The sequence below is a fragment of the Citrus sinensis genome, chromosome 9 (assembly GCF_022201045.2).
Source record: "Citrus sinensis cultivar Valencia sweet orange chromosome 9, DVS_A1.0, whole genome shotgun sequence".
In the NCBI taxonomy this organism is placed as follows: domain Eukaryota; kingdom Viridiplantae; phylum Streptophyta; class Magnoliopsida; order Sapindales; family Rutaceae; genus Citrus; species Citrus sinensis.
In genome coordinates this window covers 32,938,994-32,961,303 of record NC_068564.1, presented here as the reverse complement: position 1 = coordinate 32,961,303, position 22,310 = coordinate 32,938,994, and the positions used below count along the sequence as shown (strand labels likewise).

Here is a 22,310-nt window from a genome sequence, read left to right as displayed (position 1 = left end):
GCATTTTGTCCAAATAAAATACCAGTAAGTATATCAGTATATCTAATCTATCATCCGCCATACACATTCTGGAGGAAGCAATCTGAAATCTGCAAATCAGAATACAGAGAGTACTGAGCACAAAATTTACTCTGAACAAGGTCTTAACTTGTTTTTTGACGCAATCTGATACCAATAATATTAGAATAATGATGTGATAAATTGAAGTCAGGTATCTTTCGTACTTTCGTAAAGAATTTCCTCCTTCCACAATTTAGTTAGTATGAATGCAATGTAACAACAGTCTTTCGTCTGACTTACTTCTTTAATAAAAATTTCCATCTGAAGGTTGATGGGTTTCCAACTACAATAAGTTCTCTTTCAGTTGACCCACACATGGCTGCAACCATACATCCGGCACCTGTAATCCTGGATTAATCTTATAACGAGGCAAATTTGTACAGTCTGTATTTTACATGCGAGCTTTATGTTGGGATGATGAGATGATGATGATGATGATAACTCTTAGTATTAAAAATTTATTTTAAAATTACTGAAAGTTCAGGCCCGTCTAAGTGCCGCCTAGGCCCACCCCAATTTAAAATTTAGACGGAATTTTAAAAGTTTGAACTTGTTAACAATGATTTGGAGTTGGCCTTCGGCCTAGAAAAACTCGACCCAAGTCCTATTACTCAAACACTCAACTTTGGAGGCCACCTTCGAGTTTGGAACTCTTGAGCAGTGATGACATATAATTATTAGGTTATTTTTACATACCTCTGATGAGGTTTCATGTAATAACAGTTTAATAAAAAGTATGACAGTATTTTTATATCCCTCTCTTATTGTTGGTATTTTCATCGGTTGACCGTTTGTGGACCGATAAAATGACAAAAATACTCTTTTATGGCTGAAAAAATAACCCTAATTAGAAAAGGCAAAAAAAAAAAAAAATTATTCCTGTTGGTCATGTGAAGGGTAGAGATTCCCATTCTTCTCCAAATCTCTCACTCATTGTCCATTGCGCATGGGAGTGAGAGTGAAAAAGCCAAGGAGTAAACGTGTTAGTTGTACCTTGCCACTTGGACTTTTTTGTTTGGGGAAAATATGAATTATTGTTTGAAAGTGCATTACTTTTACTTTTCATCGATTCTTGTGGGAAATGTATTTCTTTCCTTTTCGTCCGGTAATTCCAGTGAAATAAAATTAAATCAATTAATATAAAAATTGATTTGTCTACAAATTCAACATACATTGAAACTCATAATCTTTTACAACAAACATCCACAACATAGCAGCACCAATTTTTCCAACATATATATCCAAAACGAAGAACACCAAAGCTACGATTTACTACAATAGTTTTCCTTAAAAAAAAAACTAACTAACTTCTTCGCAACTCTAATATCAGTCATGGAACCACATCACCGTCTATACTCACTCGTCGGTAGTCTTCTATCACCATCTAAGTTTGTCTTGTTTATGGGTTAGTTCAAAATGGCAATGAATCTTGATCCTCAAGCTCGATAATACTTGTTTGTTTTTACACTTTTTTTTTTTTTTTTGAGAAGGTTTGTTTTTACACTTATACTACTGAGAGGTGAATTTTGTGTGAATAAAAACTTAAAAACTACTGATTTGACTTGACCATAAGATTTACACTTGTGCAGCATGTATTTTGCGCTTACCAATAGTAGTACATTTAGCTTTTTAAATTTTTTTGAATTTTAAATGAGTTTTTACGATTTTAACCTTAATACTATACATAACTTTACACTAACAATAAGGGAGAAATGTAAAAATATTATCTATTTTTTATTAAAATGTTATCACGTGAAACTCAGGAAGGAATGTAAAAATAACCCTATAATTATTACAAAATAAATTTTAACAGCCTGTTCGTGTTTTTCATCAGACGCAACGCAAGACAAGAGGGCAACTGACTTGTGTCAATTTAAACTTTATTCCCCATAAATTTTTATTCTTTTATTATTATTCATCGGCTCATTACGTCAAGCACACCCGCCGATTTGGCGCAAACAGCACTCATAGCTAGCGGGCTCTGAGCAAAAGGACATCGATATCGTTTCCGTTTTCTAGCAAACCTCCATCTCATCTCGTATGTAATCTCTGATTCTCCTTTTAATGATTATTTTGTTTTTGCTGCTGCAAAATTTGCTATGTATTTATGGATTGTCTGTAATCATGATTTCTGCTTCAATTTATTATAAGACTTTGCTAATGTCATAAAATGAATGCATAAGAATGTTAAAGTTTGTTCTTTGATACCTGGGTTCACTGTAGCTTATTTAATTAAGTGTGAAAAAATAATCGAATCCGTAGGTATTAATAAACTCTTAGAATGCTCATTCTCTATTTCACTGAAAATAAGAATATTGAAGTTCCTTTTTTTTTTTTTGGGGAGTGTAATTAGCAAATGAAGATATCCTATGTCATAAGCATGCTTGTGTGTGCAAGTTTGTATCAATTATTCTGAAATGTGAAATGTGCGAAGGCCATAAGATCAGGCAGTTAGAAATTGAGCTTAAGATGGCGAATTTGTTTATTTAGAAGAAGGGAATGCCAGGAAGCTGTCGGGAAGATGAAGGATTATAGGAAGCAGTGCATTTGATAAGTTTTGATAGCAGTAAATTTTTGAAAGTTCTTGACCCAGCAGCTTGTTTGGTAAAAAATCTCGGATTTGACAGAAGCTCAAACCTATTGGCATGTATGAGATCAAACTTATTGGTAATTCTATTGATCATTGCAAGTTGAATGGGAAATCATTATTCATTATGGAATGTGTACTTGTCAACTGAGGTTAAGAAAGACAAAATGGAAATTAATAACAAGAAACGATACTTTTCAAGAGGAGGTCCTTGGAAAACATGGCAAAACTTACCTTAAATGCTACTCCACCTATTTCCCATTTGAAAAAGATTCAATACCTGGTTCTGTTTTGATATAACCCATCAATGTCATGACATTCGCATCATAAGTACAAAAAGTCTATCAAATAGAAGAAATCAAGAATGTAACTGAAAGGAAAAAGTGCTTCTATTGTGCATCCACTTGTTTCCAGTGACTTGAACTTGATTTTGATTTTTCGCCAGACAAAGCCAAAGGTTAGAGATTAAGATACACTCTTATGATCTTACTTATTCCTATTCTCTTATTCTTATGACAATGATTGCTTACCAAGATTAAAAAAGCAAGCATTTATGTCTCAGGATTTTGATTGTGCTATTTGTTGGTTAATGTATGAGAGACAACAGATGTCTGGAAGACGTATTCAACCACATTATGAGGGCCGTGTTGTTCCAGCTCCAGGAATGTTGCGGCATGGTCCATTTCCTGGTTCTCCTGCTGGTCACCGGTTATTGGAGCCACTTCCTCTTTTAGAGGATAAGATTGCTGTTCAGGCAGCAGAAATTGAACGACTTGCAAGGGATAATCATAGATTGGCAGCTTCTCACATTACCATGAGGGAGGACCTGGCTGCTGCTCAACAGGAGATTCCAAGAATTAAGGCACACATTAGAAACATCCATACTGAAAGTGATATTCACATCAGGGTCTTACTTGATAAGATTGCAAAAATGGAAGCAGATTGTAAGGCTGGTGAGAGATTGAAAAAGGATCTTCAACAGGCGCACATTGAGGCACAGAGTTTGGCCAGAGCCAGACAAGAGTTGACTTCTAAAATTCAGCAAGCTTCTGAGGCATTGCATAAAGCCCGGCTTGAGGTTAAAAATTTGCCTGATTTACATGCTGAACTCGACTCTTTGAGACAAGAACACCGGAGGTTGCGGTGAGTCATGCAATGACTTAAGTTTCTATTGTATTTTTTCTCTTGTGAGATGCTTAAACTTGTGCTGAGTCAAACCTGAAACTTGTTCTGCATAATCTGTCTTTTATATTATGGTACTATAATTAATAATGAACACAGTATCACAATTTGTCCGTAATCTCAAAGAAAATCGCAGCACCAAAAGGAGAGAAGGGGGAGACACCTTCTCTTCCGTCATGCTTGCTCCCCCCCCGCCCCCACAAAATAAATAAATAAATAAATGCACATTTCAGGACTTCATTTCGTCTTCTTATATCATTAAAATGTTTCCATGTGTGTTGACACTTGATTATATATCGAGTGATATATAATATACTTTTTCCTCCTTTTTGTTAGGAATAATGAAGCTATTTTAAATTTTCAATAATTTGATGTAGTCATAAATGAAGTAGCCCCCAAGGGGCAGCCCAGTTGGTTGGGAGCTTGGGATCTGGTGCTTGGCTGTATCGAGGTCTCAGGTTCGATCCTTCTAGTGAGCTTAAAATTCCACCCTTTGTTGTCTCATGGTTCATGGGGTTGGGGTGCCTTACTGACCCCCCAGTTTAGCGTCCGCAGGAGTCTGGGTTAAAAAAAAAGGTAGTCGTAAACCAAGCAATTAGAAAGCAAGGTGTCATATTGACCACCTTTGCATAAAAACTGAAGTTCTATGAAACTCTCTATTCCTCGTCTTCTTCTTCTTCCACTTTTTATGTTTTTATTTATTACTTATTCGTTGTCATCTCTTGTAAGAATAAATCTCTATTGTGGTTCCTGATTGATGGTGATCGATCGTTTTCACTGCCACATAGATATGCTGCTGATGTACCAACATCCAAATTTCTTGGGTTTCGGTTTCCATTGTCATGTTCTTTCTTTAGTTTAGAAGTTAAAGCACAATTTATTTCTGACTTGGATCTAACCATTTGTTTTAATCTATGTGGTGGGGAAAATAGTGCTACGTTTGAGTATGAAAAGGGTCTAAACATGTCACATTCTTTCATTAGTTTAGAAGTTAAAGCACAATTTATTTCTGACTTGGATCTAACCATTTGTTTTAATCTATGTTGTGGGGAAAATAGTGCTACGTTTGAGTATGAAAAGGGTCTAAACATAGACAACGTGGAGCAATTACAAGCAATGGAGAAGAATCTAGTTGGGATGGCAAGAGAAATGGAGAAATTACATGCTGAGGTGGTGAATGCTGAGATGAGAGGACACGGTGACTTTTCTTGCCTCTATAGATGGTTTCATTAGTTGAATTTCTTTATAATTCTACTTTTTCTAGCTTGCCTTAATGCTCGTGCTGTTCCTACCTTATGTAGCTCCAAACCCATACAGTCAGACCTACACAAATCCTATCCCTTCGTATCCACCATCTGTACAAGGTGGTGGTGTGTATGTTGATGGATACAGTCAGCCTCTTCTACAGATGGGCGTTGTGCAGACGGGAGAAGGCATGATTCCATATGGTAGTAGTAATGGGGTGGCTGCTGCCAGTGGGGTTGGCATGCCTGCTGTCCCTGCTAGCACTGTTGGTGCTGTCTGGGGAGGATCCTATGATCCATAGCTTGCTGGAAGATGAACTCAGAAAAGCTGAAACTTTATGTTGCTGAGTTTTTCTGCATATCCCAGCATTGCTGGTAGATCTGTTGGTGTTATTGTGAAAACTATATTATTTCTTTGACAGATAACTTTAGACATGGCTTATTTTGATAAGTTACATCATGCTTCACTCGCATCAGGCAAATTAGGATCCGGTCAGCGTCATTCTTGCAAGAGATTATTCATCTGAAAGCTTGTACATATTCTTGTAATTTAATTAGTAGTCAAAATGAATACCCAGTTTCCGCCATTTTCTTGTAATCTTTGTTCTGTCAAAATTTTGAAACAGACGAAAACAACTAAGGGTGCGTTTGGGATTGAGGTTAAAGTATTTGATAAACACTAGTACTATAGATTTTAAACTATATTAATATGATTTTTTACTTGTATAATAAAAAATTTATATATCTTTAATAATTTTTTTAAAATTATTATTTAAAATTTATATTTACTACATATTATTAATTTTTATTTGATAGTTATAATTTTTTTTTTACAGCAGTTGTAATTTAAAAATTACAATACTTTAATTTCAAACAAGACTTAAGTAGTCTACAGATTAGTCTCAAAATTTTTTCATGTACAAGTAAACACAAAAGGGCAAAAAGGTCCCTGTTGAATTATTCCAAATTTTTTTCATATTAAATTTCACACGTTTTGCCATTTATTAAAAAAATTGTTTTGATATATAAAAATGCATCTATAAAAGCAAAAGCAGAATATGATCAACAAATTTCTCTCGATTCTCAATTTTACTGACAATTACCGAATGGATAAATATAAAAAGGTGACTCAATTCTGACTCATATTTTAAGATCCTTGCTTTTCTTGAAAGATTTGTACAAGCAAACTCCGCAAATTTTCCAAAATTAATCTCACTCTTTTAATTATTTTCAGACTTTCCAGGGACCAAAATTATATTTATAAGGGACAATTTTCTCTAATGACACAAGTGAAATCTTTTCTGTCCCATTCCCTTTGCTTTCACTTTTTTCTTCTCTGTAATATTCATTCATATACGCACAAGACAATTATCTCAGGCAAGTAACTAAGAACTCGAGTACTGGACTTCCATAATTTTTTAAAGCAATTATTATTGTTCTTTTTGTAGAAAGCTCATTGATTTTTTTTTCTTTTTCTTTTTTTATGACTGAAAATTTCCTTTACATGTTTCAGATTCCTTCTCAGAATCTAAGAAAAAGTAGTTTACTTTGCAGTATTGTTTCAATCCAAGCAAAGGTAGAGAGTCTTGTTATCCTATGATTTGCCTTTGAGTTACTAGATATACGAAAGTTTATGTGGGTGCCAGTTGGTTCAATCAGTAAAATTTTATTATCGGCAACAAAAGATTTAGGGTTCGAATTTTGCTTACAAGGGTAGTTTATTGCACTCCAGGAACACCAGGAAAATTTGTACAATAGAGGCTTTATAAGAGAAGGAAAACAACTTGAATAAGTTAGCTGTTAATGCGAGTCCAGTTGACAAATCATCTCTATTTTATTTTACTTTATTTTTTCTGAGTACTTGGAAAAATCTCATATTGGAAACTTTTTAGTTTCTTAAAGGATGTCAAATTTTGGATGTGTAGGAGTTTGTGATCAATGGAGAGCACTGATTTGTCGGGATCATTAAGAGATGGAGATTTTGAAGAAGCAGATGTTTGGGAAGTTCTCAAAGAAAGAAAAGACTCAAATTACTCAAAAGTTGTAATTGAAGCTCCCGATCTTTCTGTTGAAAGAAATCTCAATCTCACTTCTGCTGCTGCAGTGATGATCCCAATTAGAACAAGCAGTAATAATAACTACAGAGACAAAGGCAATGATGCAGTATTGAAGCAGCTGCAATCCGCTCCTATGAAAATTCCTGATTGGTCGAAGATTGGTAAGAAAAAGTCAAAGAAGAAAGCTCTCGAGGATGATTCTGATGATGGTGATTCCTATGATTGCAAGGTTCCTCCACACGAATATATTGCTCAGAGGCTAGCAAAGAGTCAAGTTTCTTCATTCTCAGTTTTTGAAGGAGTTGGTAGGACGCTCAAAGGAAGAGATTTGAGCAAAGTGAGGGATGCTGTTTTAACAAAGACTGGATTTCTTGAATAATTTGTAAGATTGGTCAGCATTGTTTCTTCATGCAGTCATACTTATGTATTTAACTATGCCCTATTTATTATTGTGGTGCTGCTATGCGGAATGAAAGTTTCAGTTGCTGAGGGTTGCCAAGCTGCAATTGCTGACAAAGTAGTTCGGCAATTCTTGGCCTTGTCAAAATAGCTACTATGAAAAATGCTAAAACTACCAGAGCTTTCATCTATTTAGGTAATATTTGTGTCTAGGAAACATCGTGTTGACTTCAACGTAATAGAAATTTGTCTTTGCTAGACCTGCTTTAGATTATGAGTTCAGGGATCAATTCTTTTGTACAACTTCGGTGAACTAATGGATATGTCTCTGCTGTTGGTTCAATAATTGATGAAGTTGTAACTATTTTTGAATAAAAGAAAGATGGATGTATAGAACTGAGGCATTTTGATGTCAATTTTATACAAATAGCTATGCATCCTAAAATCTTGTGCTAATATGGAAGTAGAAAACTAAAAAAAAAACGTAATGTGACACTACTATTAACCAAAAATTCAAGTGCCTTTTATTGTCAAAAAGGGAACATCAATCAAAGAAATCCTAACCAAGTAACCAAATTTATTTTTTTTAAAATTAAACCTACAAAATAAAATAAACAAGCTGGCCTTCAAATATTTTCCTTAACTACCACAAGCTCCCACATTGTGGCAAGAAACAAAAACAAATGAGAAACAAAGAGAAACAAGGACATTAAAACCAGGAACAAACCCAGTTTCCGCCATTTGCTTTCCAACGTTCTGACAAATCCATCTTTACAAGCTTGGCAGTCATAGCAGAGAGCGTTTCTGTCATTTGTCCACGTATCACAATCCGAATCAAGCACTTTGTTTTCATCATCACAATCTGAATCAAGCGGCACAGTGTTGTTTACAGCACCATTATCTCCCTTGATCCAAGAGGTGGCGTTCACAAACTTCATCCCACACACTGCTGGCGGCGTGCAGCATCCAGACTTCAAAGTCACACAATAGAAAAACCGAAAAAGAAAAAAAAATGTTAATACTAAGTTGATCATTAACATAATAATTTTTGTTCTGGCTGGTTCTAGCCTGCGGAACAAGCCACCTTATCTAGACTGCAGCATAACAGAGCTAATTTTAAAATATAAAGTAAGTAGGTTATAGATTACCTCGATGGGTGAGAGCTTCTTCATAGTAAAATCATAAGATTTGACAGTCAAAGATTTCAAAAACAAATCGTCACATATTTTTGTATCGTAAATGCAAGATTTGATGTTGTTCCAGTTGTTAGGATTATCAACTTTTAATTTAAACCATCTTGGAGAAGCAAGAATCTTTCTACTTTCCATGTCATAGGCCCCAAGAAGTGCAAGTCCAACGGTGAGCATCACAAGCAATGGCACTACAGCAAGGAGAAATCCAGGCATAGGAAACTTGGGCCGCAAGAAAAGAGCTGCAGTGCTTATAATGAACATGAAAAGCAAGGCAATGCCGATCCCCGTTTGCAGCCTCGGCAGCCTGAGGAGATTCTCACAGTCATAGTCTCTCATGTAGAGAAGCCAGATGACTGAAGCAAGAATTGGTAGTGAAACAATGAATGATATCATTGCTAATATCCCAGATAAGGATTTTGCCCGAAGGGCATTAATGCTTAACGCCGGTGCTGCTTTTTCTGTTGTCATTATTATTGCTTTTTCCTCTGGAATATTCTTTGCTTTTGGTGCTGGTGCTGGAAGTGCTTCTAGCTTAGCGCCTTTTTCTTCAGGTATTGTCACTGTGGTTACAGCTTCAGGTGCTCGTGCTGGTGCTGGGTTGTTAGCAGTTTCAGCCATGCCAGTGAAGAGTGGACTTTCAGCAAAAGACACTTTGTTTTTAAAGAATTCTTTGTCCCATCTTATTGCCAAGTCAAGTTCGTTTAAGAGAAATTTTGGGACAGATGAGAAATATTTGGGAGAAAGTTTAGGTTTTATTGTTACGTGTATTAAAAACGAATTTTGATACTCGAACACTGTAAAATTCAGTCAAGATCTAACTGATTAATTACTATATACATGGCAAAAGAATTGTTAAAAGATTCTATAACTAAGCACAAAAAATATTATTGCACATGGGTAATTTAGAAATGGTTTATGTAGGCACTTGGCAGTGATTTTGATCGACATCGTTAAAATGTTTGTGTGGTTATGAATCTTAATTACAGCTTCTTTTTTTTTCCAATAGAAATACATATAATGACAAGTAAGAAGGCTTTTGTTGGTAAACGAAGAAGCCATTAACTGCACTTAATAATGGAAAAAAAATATTGGGTCCTCTCCTCTCAAGTCTCAATGAATTGATTCCTTTTCTTACATCTTTCATTAATAATAAAAATGTTCATGCACATATCACAAAAATCCAATAGAATGAGAGTAATGCTATGGAAGTGCCTAAATATACTACATAGTTTTCATTTTATATGGAAACCATATTCGAAATAAAGAGAGAAATAAACTCAAAAAAACATAAAAGTATATGATTATTGGGATTTAGTCCTTTAAAGTTGTAGTTTTTTTTTTGGATACTTTTGAGGAATGAGACTAGATACATCTGAAAATGAAATCGAACATTGTGATTATGCTGTAATAAGTTTAATGGAGGCTGAACTTGGCAAGAATTTCATTGACTAAATATTTTTAACTTATTATAAATAAATAAAAAAAGGAATAATCGGTATATTGATTAGAAATTGGAATCACTTGAAAACAGATGTTCATGAGCCCTATCAATCTCTACTGGTTCAATTTTTAGTCGAGCTATTAGCACTTCTTTCTAAATTCCTCATAAAATCTATTTTATAAATTTACAATTTTATCCCCAAGTATAATTATCTAAGAAGATAAAGTGATGTCTATTAAATAGATTAAGATTCTCCCATTATCTGAACTTCTCCATAATAAAAATTCACATGCTGATTGATAATTAATAAATTTAAGATATAAAGAACTTAAATCCTATCCATAGACTATTATTGCATGACACATGGTATAATTTATTAAAAACTCAAGAAAACTCAGATCATGCGAGAATTTTAATCCCTCTTAAACTTTTATGCTCACACTTAAATTGAAATTCTTCACACCCATCAAGGAAGCAGATATAACAACAAGAAATCCTTTAATGAGACAGAATTTTAATTTTTATTACATTTGAAGGAACTTCCTGCTCTACAAAAATTGTGTCTTCCTTAAAATTAAAGTCCTTATTTTATTTGTTTTAGGGTAATCATGCAATCATTATTGATACTAGGGTTAATTTTGGATGGTTTCTCTTGTAAATTAATTATTTTAAAATCATTTCATTTGCTTTTGGAAACTTTAATTTACCCTCATTTTTGTTAAAAAATAAAAATAAAAAAAAATCAATTGATTCTCATTTTTTTCCTTATATTTTGACTAAATATAAAAGTAATTTGAGATTTTCAAAAGGAAAGAAGATGATTTGAGAATATTAAATTTACAAGGAATTATCCAAAATTTGCCCTTAATACTATACACCATTGCCTCTTATAATTTCTTTTTTTTTTTTTGAAAAAGGACCAACAATTAAAAGGAAAGAAACATATGCTTTTATAATTTTCAAATACGTAAGGGTTATTTGTTAAACATTTAAAATTTGAAATTTTATCAATTTTAGACATTTAAATTTTTTTTATAATTAATGTCTGATTTTCAAACATTTACATCTAAACAAGAAAAAAGGAGTAAACTTTCGTGATTTTTATTTAAATGGAAAAAGATTTGAATCAAAAGTAAATTAATTTTAAAAAATCTCTACAAAATATATTTATTTTCTAAAGTATAAAATTTAATTTTTTTATTTGTAAAAATATGAATGTCAAATACTTATATTTAAAATATTTTTTATTTATAAAAATAAACAAAACGCTACTTATATATTCATATATATATATTTTCAAATATTCGTATTGATACTTAATCTCATTTGCCCATTTTTTAACTCAGCTGAATACGCTTAATATTTTTACTCTCTTTTAATTCCAAGTGGCTTCTTTTCATTGGTCACCGGACGAACCGGATAGAAATAAACAGGCTCACACTCCCTCGCATTTTTAAGGCCTTATGACTTAGTCTCAGCTCTCGTATCAATATCAAAATCAAAATTTCTCGCCTCTTTGTTTCTCTCTTGAACTGATCAAGCATGGCCGCCGACGAGGTAAATTTCATTTATCTCTTTCCATCTATTTTAACGATTTCTGTTTGGGCGCCTAGAAAATAGAAACTGTACGGAAAGAAATTTCTTATTGGATTCATAATTTTTTTAGCCTTTATCTTCTGTTTGATTATTTGAATCACTCTCATCGTGATTGATACAAAATTGTGGATAATATATAAATTTAAACGTAAATTGCCTTTATTTTGTGATTTGTTTTATATCTCTTGATCATTTGTGCTGTGCTTGTTCAATGGGAAATTGAAAGTTTAGGTTTTTCGCGCAAAATTTTTGACCTTTTTATGGAATGATTAATCTCTTAGGAATCGTGGTGAGGGAAAATGAAGAGCTTCTGAATGATGTTATTTTTATAAGCAAAGCTATAGATTTGTAATATGACCAACGATATGGTATGATTGTTAATAAGAGGTGTATAATTTGTCATCAGATGGTGATGGATGAATGTCAGCACTTCTGTATCTAGTGGCAAACTTGCTTTACGTTAGCCCAATGTTGCATAAGTTTCTCATTATTTTATGTTATGGTTACTGGTACTCCTTTTGTCTTAGATTGAACTCAAAACTGCTCCTGCTGATTTCCGGTTTCCAACAACAAATCAAACCAGACATTGCTTCACCCGCTACATTGAGTTTCATAGGTAAACTCACTAGTAATGAACCATTTTGCTTATGATGAAGCTGTAGCATGTACCACTTCATTTTATTATGCAGGTGCTTGGCAGCAAAGGGGGAAGAATCTAATGAATGTGAAAGATTTGCTAAATACTATCGTTCTCTCTGCCCCGGTGACTGGGTGAGTATATTGCAATTCTTTGAATGTTGTTGATTGCAATATATGATTCTTTGGATGTTGTCTATTGCCATATATGATTCTTTGAATGTTGGCTAACATATTTTAAGTTTACTTAGTTATAAGTCCTTTTTTAGTTGTTGCTGAATTCACACAGATAAGTAAACAAAATAAAGATAAGTAAATAAAATGACTCATTTGTCTTTTCATGAATAATATAACTTATTTGTCTTTTCATGATACGTCTTAGGAGGTTATTATGTTAGACCACCTGTCTATGAGAAAATTTGAAACATGTGTCCAGGTGTAGAAATCATTGAGAACAATAGAAAATTATTGGGGATGTAGAAATTCCAAACATTCTTCCTTATTTTGTGTCTAGGTTTTAGTGGCTGTTCTGATATCAAGCTTTGTTATACCAAGAATGGATTCTTGATGATTATTGCATTATATCTGTTGTTGGAGATCAGCTGGTATTGTAGCAGACTTCTTTGGTGGATTGACCTTTAATATGTGAGAACGATATAAATGACTGGATACACAGGAGTAATTCTGCTATGATATTGTATTATGATAGACTAGTGGAGAAAGTTCATGCATTTGTTTGTCCGCATTAGTACTAGCACTTACAGGCATATGATGCTTAAACAATCATGTGATTAGATAATTGGGTTTAGTCAGGACACTAATTTTAGCTTCTGGCTTGAGCATCATAATGTTAAGATGTCGGTGAAGATTGCCATGTCATGTAAAGAATAGAAATAAGAATGAGCTTTTTTTATTATTATTTATTTTTAAGCTTGCATTTATCATCATCTCTAGAATCAGTTTAAACAAAAGCCTCAATCCTCATAGTGCAAAAGAATAACTGGTACCTGAAAGCTTATATGCACGAAGGGTATTTATAGCAGAATGGTACACCATATGAAAGCATTAGAACATCTGAGTGAACCATTTTTTATCATTGGGATTATTTTAGGTGTTATGATTTTAGTCTCATCAATTGTAACTGACATCTTGTCCAGTAGAATGTTTATCGTCATCTCGACTCACAAAGAGACAATGTTATAATTGATTTTGCATGCAGCTGCTATTATGTTTGTCCAGTCAACAAAATTGATAGCCTTCTATCATGATCTTTTTTGTTGATGAAAGTTTAACTTGTATGTTTTCTAACCACTTGAATTGTAGTAATTTGCATTTGTGATGGAAGTCATTTTTTTCCGTTTCCCTCTCTGTTATGTGCTCAAATTGCTGCAGATTGAGAAGTGGAACGAGCAGAGGGAAAATGGGACGTTCCCAGGTCCTCTTTAAACTTGCATCAGCACTCGGGTGGCTTTTCTTTTGGATGAAACGTTCATATTGCTCTGTTTATTTGCTCCCTGATCATGTTTTTTCATTTAAGCCTGAAAACCAATAAGGCAACAGTTAAAGATTGTTTTGAATGTTGATGCTTTAGTAGTTTAGTTATTGACTTATTGCGCATGGTCAATAAGCAAAAGACCTTTGAAAAGCCATGACTCTGCAAATGTTATCAGTTTTTGGGGAAAACCTGTGGTGCAACTGCGGTACCGTGCCACAGTTGCATCCAACCGTTGGATGCCAGTGGACTCCATCAATCTAAGTGCATCCAACGGCTGAATGCAACTGTGGCACGGTACCACAGTTGCACCATAGCCTGATCCCAATTTTTGATCCCATTCACTTTCAGTTTTTTTTTTTTTTTTTTTTGTGATTTGGCTTGATGCAACAAAGTGGAAATCAAATAATGATATTTTGGGTTAAAGAATAAATTTAAAAAGAATCCATAAAAATCTTAATTTTGACAGAAATCAGTGGGTTTTAATTGTATTATCATTAATAAGATAAAACACCAACCATTCTTATACACGCATATAATAACAACAAATATTGCCTCGTGGTGAGCCCACTTGCACAATTTTTTTCTTCTTGACCTTGATTTGATGTTGACTGATGTTATTTATTTAATTATGGGGAAATATTTACCGTCCACTTATTTTTTTTAATTTTTTAAAAATATATAATTATTTTTTTTACTGAAATTCACTTAAAATTATATTTTTTTTTTACTTTTCTACTTTCGTTTGGAATCCGTTAATTATGGGGAAATATTTACCGTCCACTTATTTTTTTTAATTTTTTAAAAATATATAATTATTTTTTTTACTGAAATTCACTTAAAGTTATATTTTTTTTTACTTTTCTACTTTCGTTTGGAATCCGTTAAGAAAACTAACAGAAACTAAAAAAAATGACCATTTTACCCCTAAAATGAAAATTACAATTTCACCCTAAAAATGTCAAAAATAATAAGACTTAATGATGAATATCATTATTGGTACGTTAATGAAGTACAAAAAAATCTTAACTACTAGAGATTATAACTCAATGAATAATAAAACTCTACTTATCTTAAATTTAATTGATGTTTTGCGAGATTTGACTATTTTTAATACTACTGTTATAATTTAGCATTCTAATTATAAACATATTTATAAAAAAAACCTTGCATTTAATGGTTGTGGAATTAATTTCTTTATTGACTGATGGGGAAAATAATTTCTTTAATCTAATTATTTTTGACAATTTTTGGGGTGAAATTATAATTTTCGTTTTGCGGGGTAAAATGGTCATTTTTTTAAGTTTCTGTTAGTTTTCTTAACGGATTCCAAACGGAAGTGGAAAAGTAAAACAAAATGTAACTTTAGGTAGATTCCAGCAAAAAAAAAAATTGTATATTTTTGAAAAAGTTGAAAAAAACGGGTGGACGGTGGATATTTTCCCTTTAATTATTTGTCCATAAGGTTGATAGTTCCTTCTAGCATTGCTTGAATAGCTCGATTCATCTTACTCATTCTCTTAGAAGAAAAAAATGCAGAAGTTAGAGATATGCTAGCTGCTGGAGTCCTCTAAAACGGGGAGTTATCTTGATTTCTTAAGTGGTAAGGTAACTTTTAAAATAATTGTTATTAATTGTATTATGAAAATAACGAGTTGTGGAGAAAGTCAGTTAAATATTTAATAAAATTTATTTTTTTGAAAGTGTTGTGCGTTTTAAAGGTAGTGTTATGTGTTTGGTAAATTTTACTATTGATGTTATAAAAATATAAATGACTAAGATGATTATAAAGTTCAGACAAAATTTGTTTACACATTTGTAAATATGTGTATGTAATAATTCTTTAAAAAAAGGACAACAACTAGGGGAGGGCATCGGTTTCGTTTAGGGGTAAACTTTCGATTTCAGTTTGGTTCGGGTTTGAAATTAAAAAAAAAAAATCATTCGGTCTTTAAGGAAAATAAAAATCGAACCGAAACCAATAGTTCAGTTCGGTTCGATTTTGTTTTCAATAACGGTTCATATTAACAAATCAATTTTTCGTTCAGCTTAACTTACACATAAAGCTTATTATAATCAATGTATAATAAACAAAAATAAAATAATTTACAAATTTGTATTCACAAAAAAAAATGCAAGAATTTTGGACTAAAATGCAAAATCTTCAAAATCATCGTCATTGTTTTTAAAATCAAAACTTTTGGCCCAAAATGAAAAAAATAAATGTTTGTGTCGTATTGTAATTTACCAAAACCTACGAACTAGGTTTTGACCACCCTTAACACCAAGTCACCAACATTCCTTTAGTTTGAGAAAATGGTGATAAATACCCTTTTGTTTACAAAAATGTTCACATCAACTATTTTTTAAGTATATAGATCCATTTTTGTGTTTAAAAATAAGATGCTTGTTAAGTTACGTAATCGTGTAATTTATATCAACCCAACACTTGCTATAACTAACATAAAAACATAAACAACAAAAACTAAATGTGTGTTAATGGTAGCAAACATTGGGTTAATGTAAGTTACATGATTATGTAACTTAACAACTACCTAAAAATAATCATACAAATATTTTTAGACAAATAAACCAAATTTTGTACTAAGAAAAAGATCTATGTAACTTTTTGTGAAAGCATAGTGTTTGTATAACTATTTCACCAAAATATGGTGGTGTTGACATCCTTTCTTCTAATTTTTTTTTTTTTGTGTGTGTATGTGTGATAACTGATAATTAAAATATCTTTTTATTTTCTAATCAATATTGTTGGTAATAAATAACCTCTTTAATTTTAATAGTTTACTTCCTAATTGAATAAAAACAATTCTGAGTAATATATGTGAGAATGTATATGACATTATATTAAGTATAAAATTAATTCTCAAAGTCACGTTTTGAAAAATGACATTTTTTTTCTACTTTTTAAAATTTTCTATAAGATAAGATAACTTTATCAAAAATAATTTTTAAAAATATTTACTAAACATATAAATTAATTTTTTATTTTTAAAATTTCCTTTTGATCTTTAAAAGACAATCTCAAATAAACCCTAATTCTTTTGAGCTTTGTATTTGGTGGGGTCGGTCAAAAGAGTTATAATTTTACACAAAAAGATTCAAAAGCAAAATAATAATGACTTTAGACCTACAACGGCCAGCAATTTCAAATTTCAAATTCCAAATGATAATGGCAGCCACCTTCTTATTAAATCAATACATTTTGCATATAGATCGAGAACTGAGTCCTTGCGTGTGTCTAAGGATGATTTTATCTCGTATATTACAAGCAGATCCGGCACGTTATGAGTCAGGTATTTGAGTGAATAGTAGCATCCTGGGGTTGACATAGAATGTCACCATTGATTAAGTAGTCGAGAAGATTCCAAGCAAATAAGAACTTCTCCAGACAACTCTCATCTAGTAGCTACCACCGGGATTGAGTGCAATTGGAGCCAAGGCCAGCTTGATTTGGGCAGGTCAATTAGCCCAACCCCCATACCAACCCCCACCCACTTCTCTTTATTGGGCACCCATTTTCGAGGAACCCTCCGCTCGATGCAGCGGCTGCCTCCTCCAGATGTTCTGCACTCCAATGTAATAGAAATTAAAAAAATTGGAACACTTCTAGCATTCAAGTCAAAATCTGGCAAAATACAATCAATAATGCTGATTAAAAAACGTCTGATCCCAACCCTGAGGAAACTGCAAAATTCCATGCGCTTGAGCACACAAAGAATAAATAGAATATGCAAACCAAAAAAATTAAAAATTAAAAAAAAGAATGGGATATTTACAAAAAGCATACAAAGCGCATAAACTGAAAAGACAAGCGATTCAGATTCTCTTAACTTTATCTTTGTGATGAATCGGAAGCATGAATTATGATGGACCAGAGAATAATTGTTAATACATCTCATAATAGTTGTCAAAATATATATATAATCTATGTTATCGAGGCCTCCGACACCCACGTTACATGATCTTATTTTGCATATAGAATTTGAAAAATGTATGTAATATATTATGTATAACTTATTCATCAGCTCTATTTATACTAAAAATTTGAATATCATTATTGAGAAAAGCTCGTCAATTTCTGTAATGAATCAGTTTTAATATTTGAGTAAAGAGTAGAATCAATACGAAAACAATCAAAAATCTTCCGCGACATAATAAGAAGTGAGAAAGGTTGAAATGTTGAATCATTCATAACACTAAAAATAAACTGGCAAGGCCCCCATTTACATTTAAATGACTCATTTGAAAATGAAGCATATCCTAAAGTTGGCCATTGATATTAGGATTATGATTCTCTCCTGATTTGAGCACTCTTAATTTTTTACAGATCTTGTGCCACATGTGTTTTAGTGTTAGTGGATGATTATGATTTAACTACTTTTTCTTTTTAATTTATTAACCACCAATCATATTAACAGAATTTACTCAAATGAAGATCAGATCATGAGAAAATCTTGATTTGTGATATTATGGTGTGAAACCTAGACCACACAACAAGAGGCCGACCGAAGATAAGAGGGTCATCGTCATTGTGCTTTGATTGTGCTATGATCATCAATTATTCTTTTGAATTGTCTTCAACAATCATATTTTTATTGACTTAAGCAATAGTTTTGCAATCACACGCGTTAAATAATGACATGTCAAGAAGTCATTTTAGCAGTAAACAGCACTCTTTCGTGTAATGTTAGTACATGTGGCTAATTCAACAATTGAACTTCGTTTATAACGTGTGATAGTACATGTGGTATGTCCCCACCACCCGTCAGATCAAGTTGTCACTATTGTTTAATACTACAATTATCATATCAATTCGTTGTTTAAACAGATTAAATTCCAAACCAACAGGCACTAGCATAATAGCATTAGCATGGGATTTAATAATTGTATTTAAGTTTTTTAAAAATAAAGTTTATGGTAGTATCATTTTAATATCATATCTTAATAAATTCAAAGGAAACTAAAAAGGGGTACACTTTTAGTTTGAGCTACCATAGTTAATTTTGTGTGTGACTCTTTCGTTATTCTTTTTGCATAATCAATTAACCATTAAATAAGTATTAAAAATAAGAGTCACATCATATATTTAATGTACCGAAAGAAAAAGGTTGTGTGAAAAATTTCAAAAACATTTGAGAGTTTACGTAGACGTTATTGATACAAACTTTGGAAGTCATAGATGTTATTTTCCCCTAATCATCCGAAACTGGTGCCTGATTTGGGTGCCCAAACAGTCAAATAGAAAACGGCGCCGTTTCCGATTTTGATATTCCAATACCAAATCGGCAATCGGACACTCGGACTCGGGAGTCTTGGACAAATTACGTAGCGCGCTCGTATCAAAGTCGATCGTTGCTTTCGTTAATAAGAGCATCACGCGTACACGGTACGCGGGTGACCTTACCAAAACTAAAGTGACGACAAATCAAAGAAAACAGTGTAAAATGAGACGGTAACCAAGTGCTGCCACGTCAAAAGTTTGGATATTACTGTGGGCGACAATACACTGAACAATTGCCTATTCAGAGACGTTGACCCACGGCTTAAAAAGTTAAGAGCGAGCGTAACGCTTTCCTCTTTTTTTCTTTGTGTTTTTTTTGTTCACGTCACTTGTAGGCTGTAAAATAATGATCACAGCCGCGTCCCTACTGGCTCGCAAGGAACTTTTCTACGGTAACAACGAGGCTTTGACCTTAAAAAATTGTAGTTGACTATAAAGTTTGAACCAAAAAGGCCTTTGGCTTTAGGGATTGTTTGGAAGAAGCTAACCTTTTTGTCATAGTTTTAGTAATCAATGTTAGATAAATTGTCAAAATCTTTAAGCAATTACCCAAATTTGTTATTTTATTATTTTCATCTATTTAACAGTAGAAATTCTTTGTTAAAATAGGAGAAAAATAGATTAGAGACTATTATATATATATATATATATAAAATCTTTCTAAAACAAAAGTAAACAAACTAAAGAAAGAGCACATTTTAGATTCATCACCAAATCAGTTTGAGAAAATATAATACGAGCAAAAGTATTTAAACTACAGTAATCGAAAATTTGTATTTTTATTACAAGTTTTCAATTTTGACATCCCGGGCCAAGCCAACAAAATCTTTTAGTATTCGCTAGGGGGTTTTTGTGATTAATTGTGAACTTTAGGTGATATTAGTTAAGACATTGGGGATACGGATGAAAATATCCAATCTCAGAATGGGAAGGGAGCTGTGGCCTGGGGAGTACTCGACCGTTTAAAATTGGTATTTAAAACACTTCCACTAGAGACAACTAAACAACGCGTCGGTAGGAAACCGCCCTCACACGTGTCGGAAACTCGCGCGTCACTTTAAAACGTGTTAAGCATTAACAAAGGATGATCACCCGGCGGAGCCAACTCAAAAGAACTTTCTCCGCAGTAACCCCACTCTCTTCCATACAGTTACTGCATTAGGAGAAGATAAACTTCCCGTATAAAAATATCTCCTCATCGTTCAGAACTTCCATCGAACATTTCATCTGCATTGATTTTGAAAATCTGTGGCGCAATGTTTCGTCTAAGCAACAACTTGATCGGGATCCTCAACATCTTAACATTCCTCCTCTCAATTCCGATCCTCTGGGCCGGCATCTGGCTCTCCAACAAGGGCGTGACCGAATGCGAGAAGTTTCTCGACAAGCCCGTGATAATTCTGGGCGTGTTCCTAATGATAGTCTCCTTGGCCGGCCTCATCGGCGCGTGCTGCAGAGTCTCCTGGCTATTGTGGGTCTACTTGGTTGTGATGTTCTTGTTGATTGTGCTGTTGTTTTGCTTCACCATCATGGCCTTCGTCGTGACCAACAAAGGAGCCGGTGAGGTCTTGTCCGGAAGAGGGTATAAGGAGTACAGATTGGGAGATTACTCAGACTGGTTGCAAAAGAGAGTGAATAATACTAAGAATTGGAACAAGATTAAGAGTTGTTTGATTGATAGCAAAGTTTGCTCAAGCTTTCATGATAAGTATCTTAATGACACCGTCGAGCAGTTTTATTCCGAGCACTTGTCTTCTGTTCAGGTACTTTATTACTATAACTCTACATATGTTTATACATAATTTATTAAAAATTTTGGTTGATTTGTCCCTTCTTTAGATATATATTTTTTTATTCTTAAGAAACAATTTTGGGTGCTTGTTGATTAGGGATTTTGCTGAACTTTTTTTCATGCATGTGGTTCTTTGGGCTCGGTGTTTTATCTGGTTTTGTAATTAAAACTTGGTTTTGTCTTGAGTGTTGGAGATCTAATTTTTACATTAATTAATTAAGTTATTCAGTTTTGGATGCAGTTTGTAAAAATTTTGATCTGGGTTTTCAATATCTGTTCAAATTATGGTTGTCAAGGAAGTACACTAATTAGTGGCAGTTCCTTCTGCAGTTGTTGTTGGGATTTTTTTTTCCACCATGATTTTGTTGAATTATTGTCTATTGAAATCATATTATCAATTAGTTTACAGATGTTGACTTATGACCTAGAAACCACCATAACGCTTGCTAATTGGGACCCAAGTTCCTGAAGTGATACTAATCAAAAGTTTGTTTTTGGTTTGCAAAATTACACCTTTGCTGACGGCTCCCTTTTTGTTATAGTCTTCTTGTATGTTCAAACATCTGTTGATTGTGGGTGATACTGTAGAGGGACTCAGGGACCACATTAAATTATTGCGATGAAAAACAAACTGTTGTGATTTTACTTTGCTACAAAATATAAATCATTGTCTCTTTATGCCTTGAATTTGTGTTTCTGCTGCTTTATTCTCTCAACTTTGTTTTCTTCAATATGTTGATTGTGGCTTACCTTTCGTTTACTCTGATATGCAGTCTGGTTGCTGCAAGCCATCTAATGACTGTGGATTTAATTATGCCGGTCCAACCCAATGGACTAAGGGAAACACATCTAGCACCAATCCCGACTGTGGTGCATGGGGGAATGATGCAAGTACTTTGTGCTACAACTGCCAATCATGCAAGGCTGGCCTGCTGGACCAACTCAAGAGTGACTGGAAGAAGGTTGCCATTGTCAACATTGTCTTCCTCATAGTGCTTATCATCGTTTACTCCATTGGCTGCTGTGCGTTCAGGAACAGCCGGAGGGACAATGATTACGGAAAGTACCCTCTAGGTCGTTGATGTAGTCTAGATCAGATCATAACATCTCTATGTAGTAGTAATTAGGCGAATTCTCACTATTTGCTTTGCTATATGTAATTAGGCGAATTCTCACTATTTGCTTTGCTATATGTTATTAACCATGGTTTTTTGTATGTATACCTCTTGTTGATTTTTGATTGGTATTAGGACGTATTGGATCTATGTAGTCATATCGTATGTGGAATTTATATATTTTTATCTGGCAGCTAGTTTGCTTCTTTTTGTT

At 33.3% G+C, this 22,310-nt stretch overlaps 5 protein-coding genes and 1 long non-coding RNA gene across 9 annotated transcripts; 4 read left to right on the top strand and 2 right to left on the bottom strand.

Annotated features, from left to right (window-relative positions):
• Positions 1-1,890: 1,890 nt before the first annotated feature.
• On the top strand, positions 1,891-5,660 carry LOC102606633 (protein FLX-like 4). 2 transcript variants are annotated; one of them, XM_006474022.3, is made up of 4 exons: positions 1,891-2,098; positions 3,255-3,790; positions 4,888-5,027; positions 5,131-5,660. In XM_006474022.3, the coding sequence occupies exons 2-4, from the start codon at positions 3,255-3,257 to the stop codon at positions 5,373-5,375; spliced, it is 921 nt and encodes a 306-aa protein (XP_006474085.1). In that variant the 5' UTR covers positions 1,891-2,098; the 3' UTR covers positions 5,376-5,660. The 2 variants fall into 2 exon arrangements, with proteins under 2 accessions (XP_006474085.1, XP_052290384.1); XM_052434424.1 differs by lacking the exon at positions 1,891-2,098 and having other exon boundaries at positions 3,238-3,790.
• A 517-nt stretch (positions 5,661-6,177) lies between these two features.
• On the top strand, positions 6,178-7,875 carry LOC102606938 (uncharacterized). Of its 3 annotated transcripts, XM_006474023.4 has the most exons (3): positions 6,254-6,450; positions 6,587-6,649; positions 6,999-7,875. In XM_006474023.4, the coding sequence occupies exon 3, from the start codon at positions 7,012-7,014 to the stop codon at positions 7,507-7,509; it is 498 nt and encodes a 165-aa protein (XP_006474086.1). In that variant the 5' UTR covers positions 6,254-6,450; positions 6,587-6,649; positions 6,999-7,011; the 3' UTR covers positions 7,510-7,875. The 3 variants fall into 3 exon arrangements, with proteins under 3 accessions (XP_024953319.1, XP_006474086.1, XP_006474087.1); XM_025097551.2 differs by lacking the exons at positions 6,254-6,450; positions 6,587-6,649 and adding an exon at positions 6,178-6,197; XM_006474024.4 differs by lacking the exon at positions 6,587-6,649 and having other exon boundaries at positions 6,255-6,450.
• Positions 7,876-8,155: 280 nt separating this feature from the next.
• On the bottom strand, positions 8,156-9,340 carry LOC102628127 (tetraspanin-15). Its single transcript, XM_006474556.1, has 2 exons — positions 8,678-9,340; positions 8,156-8,500 (listed from the first exon to the last, which is right to left on the bottom strand). The coding sequence occupies exons 1-2, from the start codon at positions 9,338-9,340 to the stop codon at positions 8,156-8,158; spliced, it is 1,008 nt and encodes a 335-aa protein (XP_006474619.1).
• A 2,216-nt stretch (positions 9,341-11,556) lies between these two features.
• LOC102607433 (cytochrome c oxidase subunit 6b-2) lies at positions 11,557-14,040 on the top strand. Its single transcript, XM_006474025.4, has 4 exons — positions 11,557-11,720; positions 12,287-12,375; positions 12,449-12,530; positions 13,788-14,040. Exons 1-4 carry the CDS (start codon positions 11,706-11,708, stop codon positions 13,839-13,841), a joined length of 240 nt encoding a protein of 79 aa, XP_006474088.1. The 5' UTR covers positions 11,557-11,705; the 3' UTR covers positions 13,842-14,040.
• Positions 14,041-17,070: 3,030 nt separating this feature from the next.
• On the bottom strand, positions 17,071-18,072 carry LOC112497928 (uncharacterized). The gene is made up of 2 exons (XR_003065003.2): positions 17,740-18,072; positions 17,071-17,472 (listed from the first exon to the last, which is right to left on the bottom strand). It is a non-coding gene; the product is annotated as an uncharacterized LOC112497928 (long non-coding RNA).
• A 2,200-nt stretch (positions 18,073-20,272) lies between these two features.
• On the top strand, positions 20,273-22,302 carry LOC102607718 (tetraspanin-8). Its single transcript, XM_015529001.2, has 2 exons — positions 20,273-20,952; positions 21,755-22,302. Exons 1-2 carry the CDS (start codon positions 20,446-20,448, stop codon positions 22,061-22,063), a joined length of 816 nt encoding a protein of 271 aa, XP_015384487.1. The 5' UTR covers positions 20,273-20,445; the 3' UTR covers positions 22,064-22,302.
• Positions 22,303-22,310: the final 8 nt, after the last annotated feature.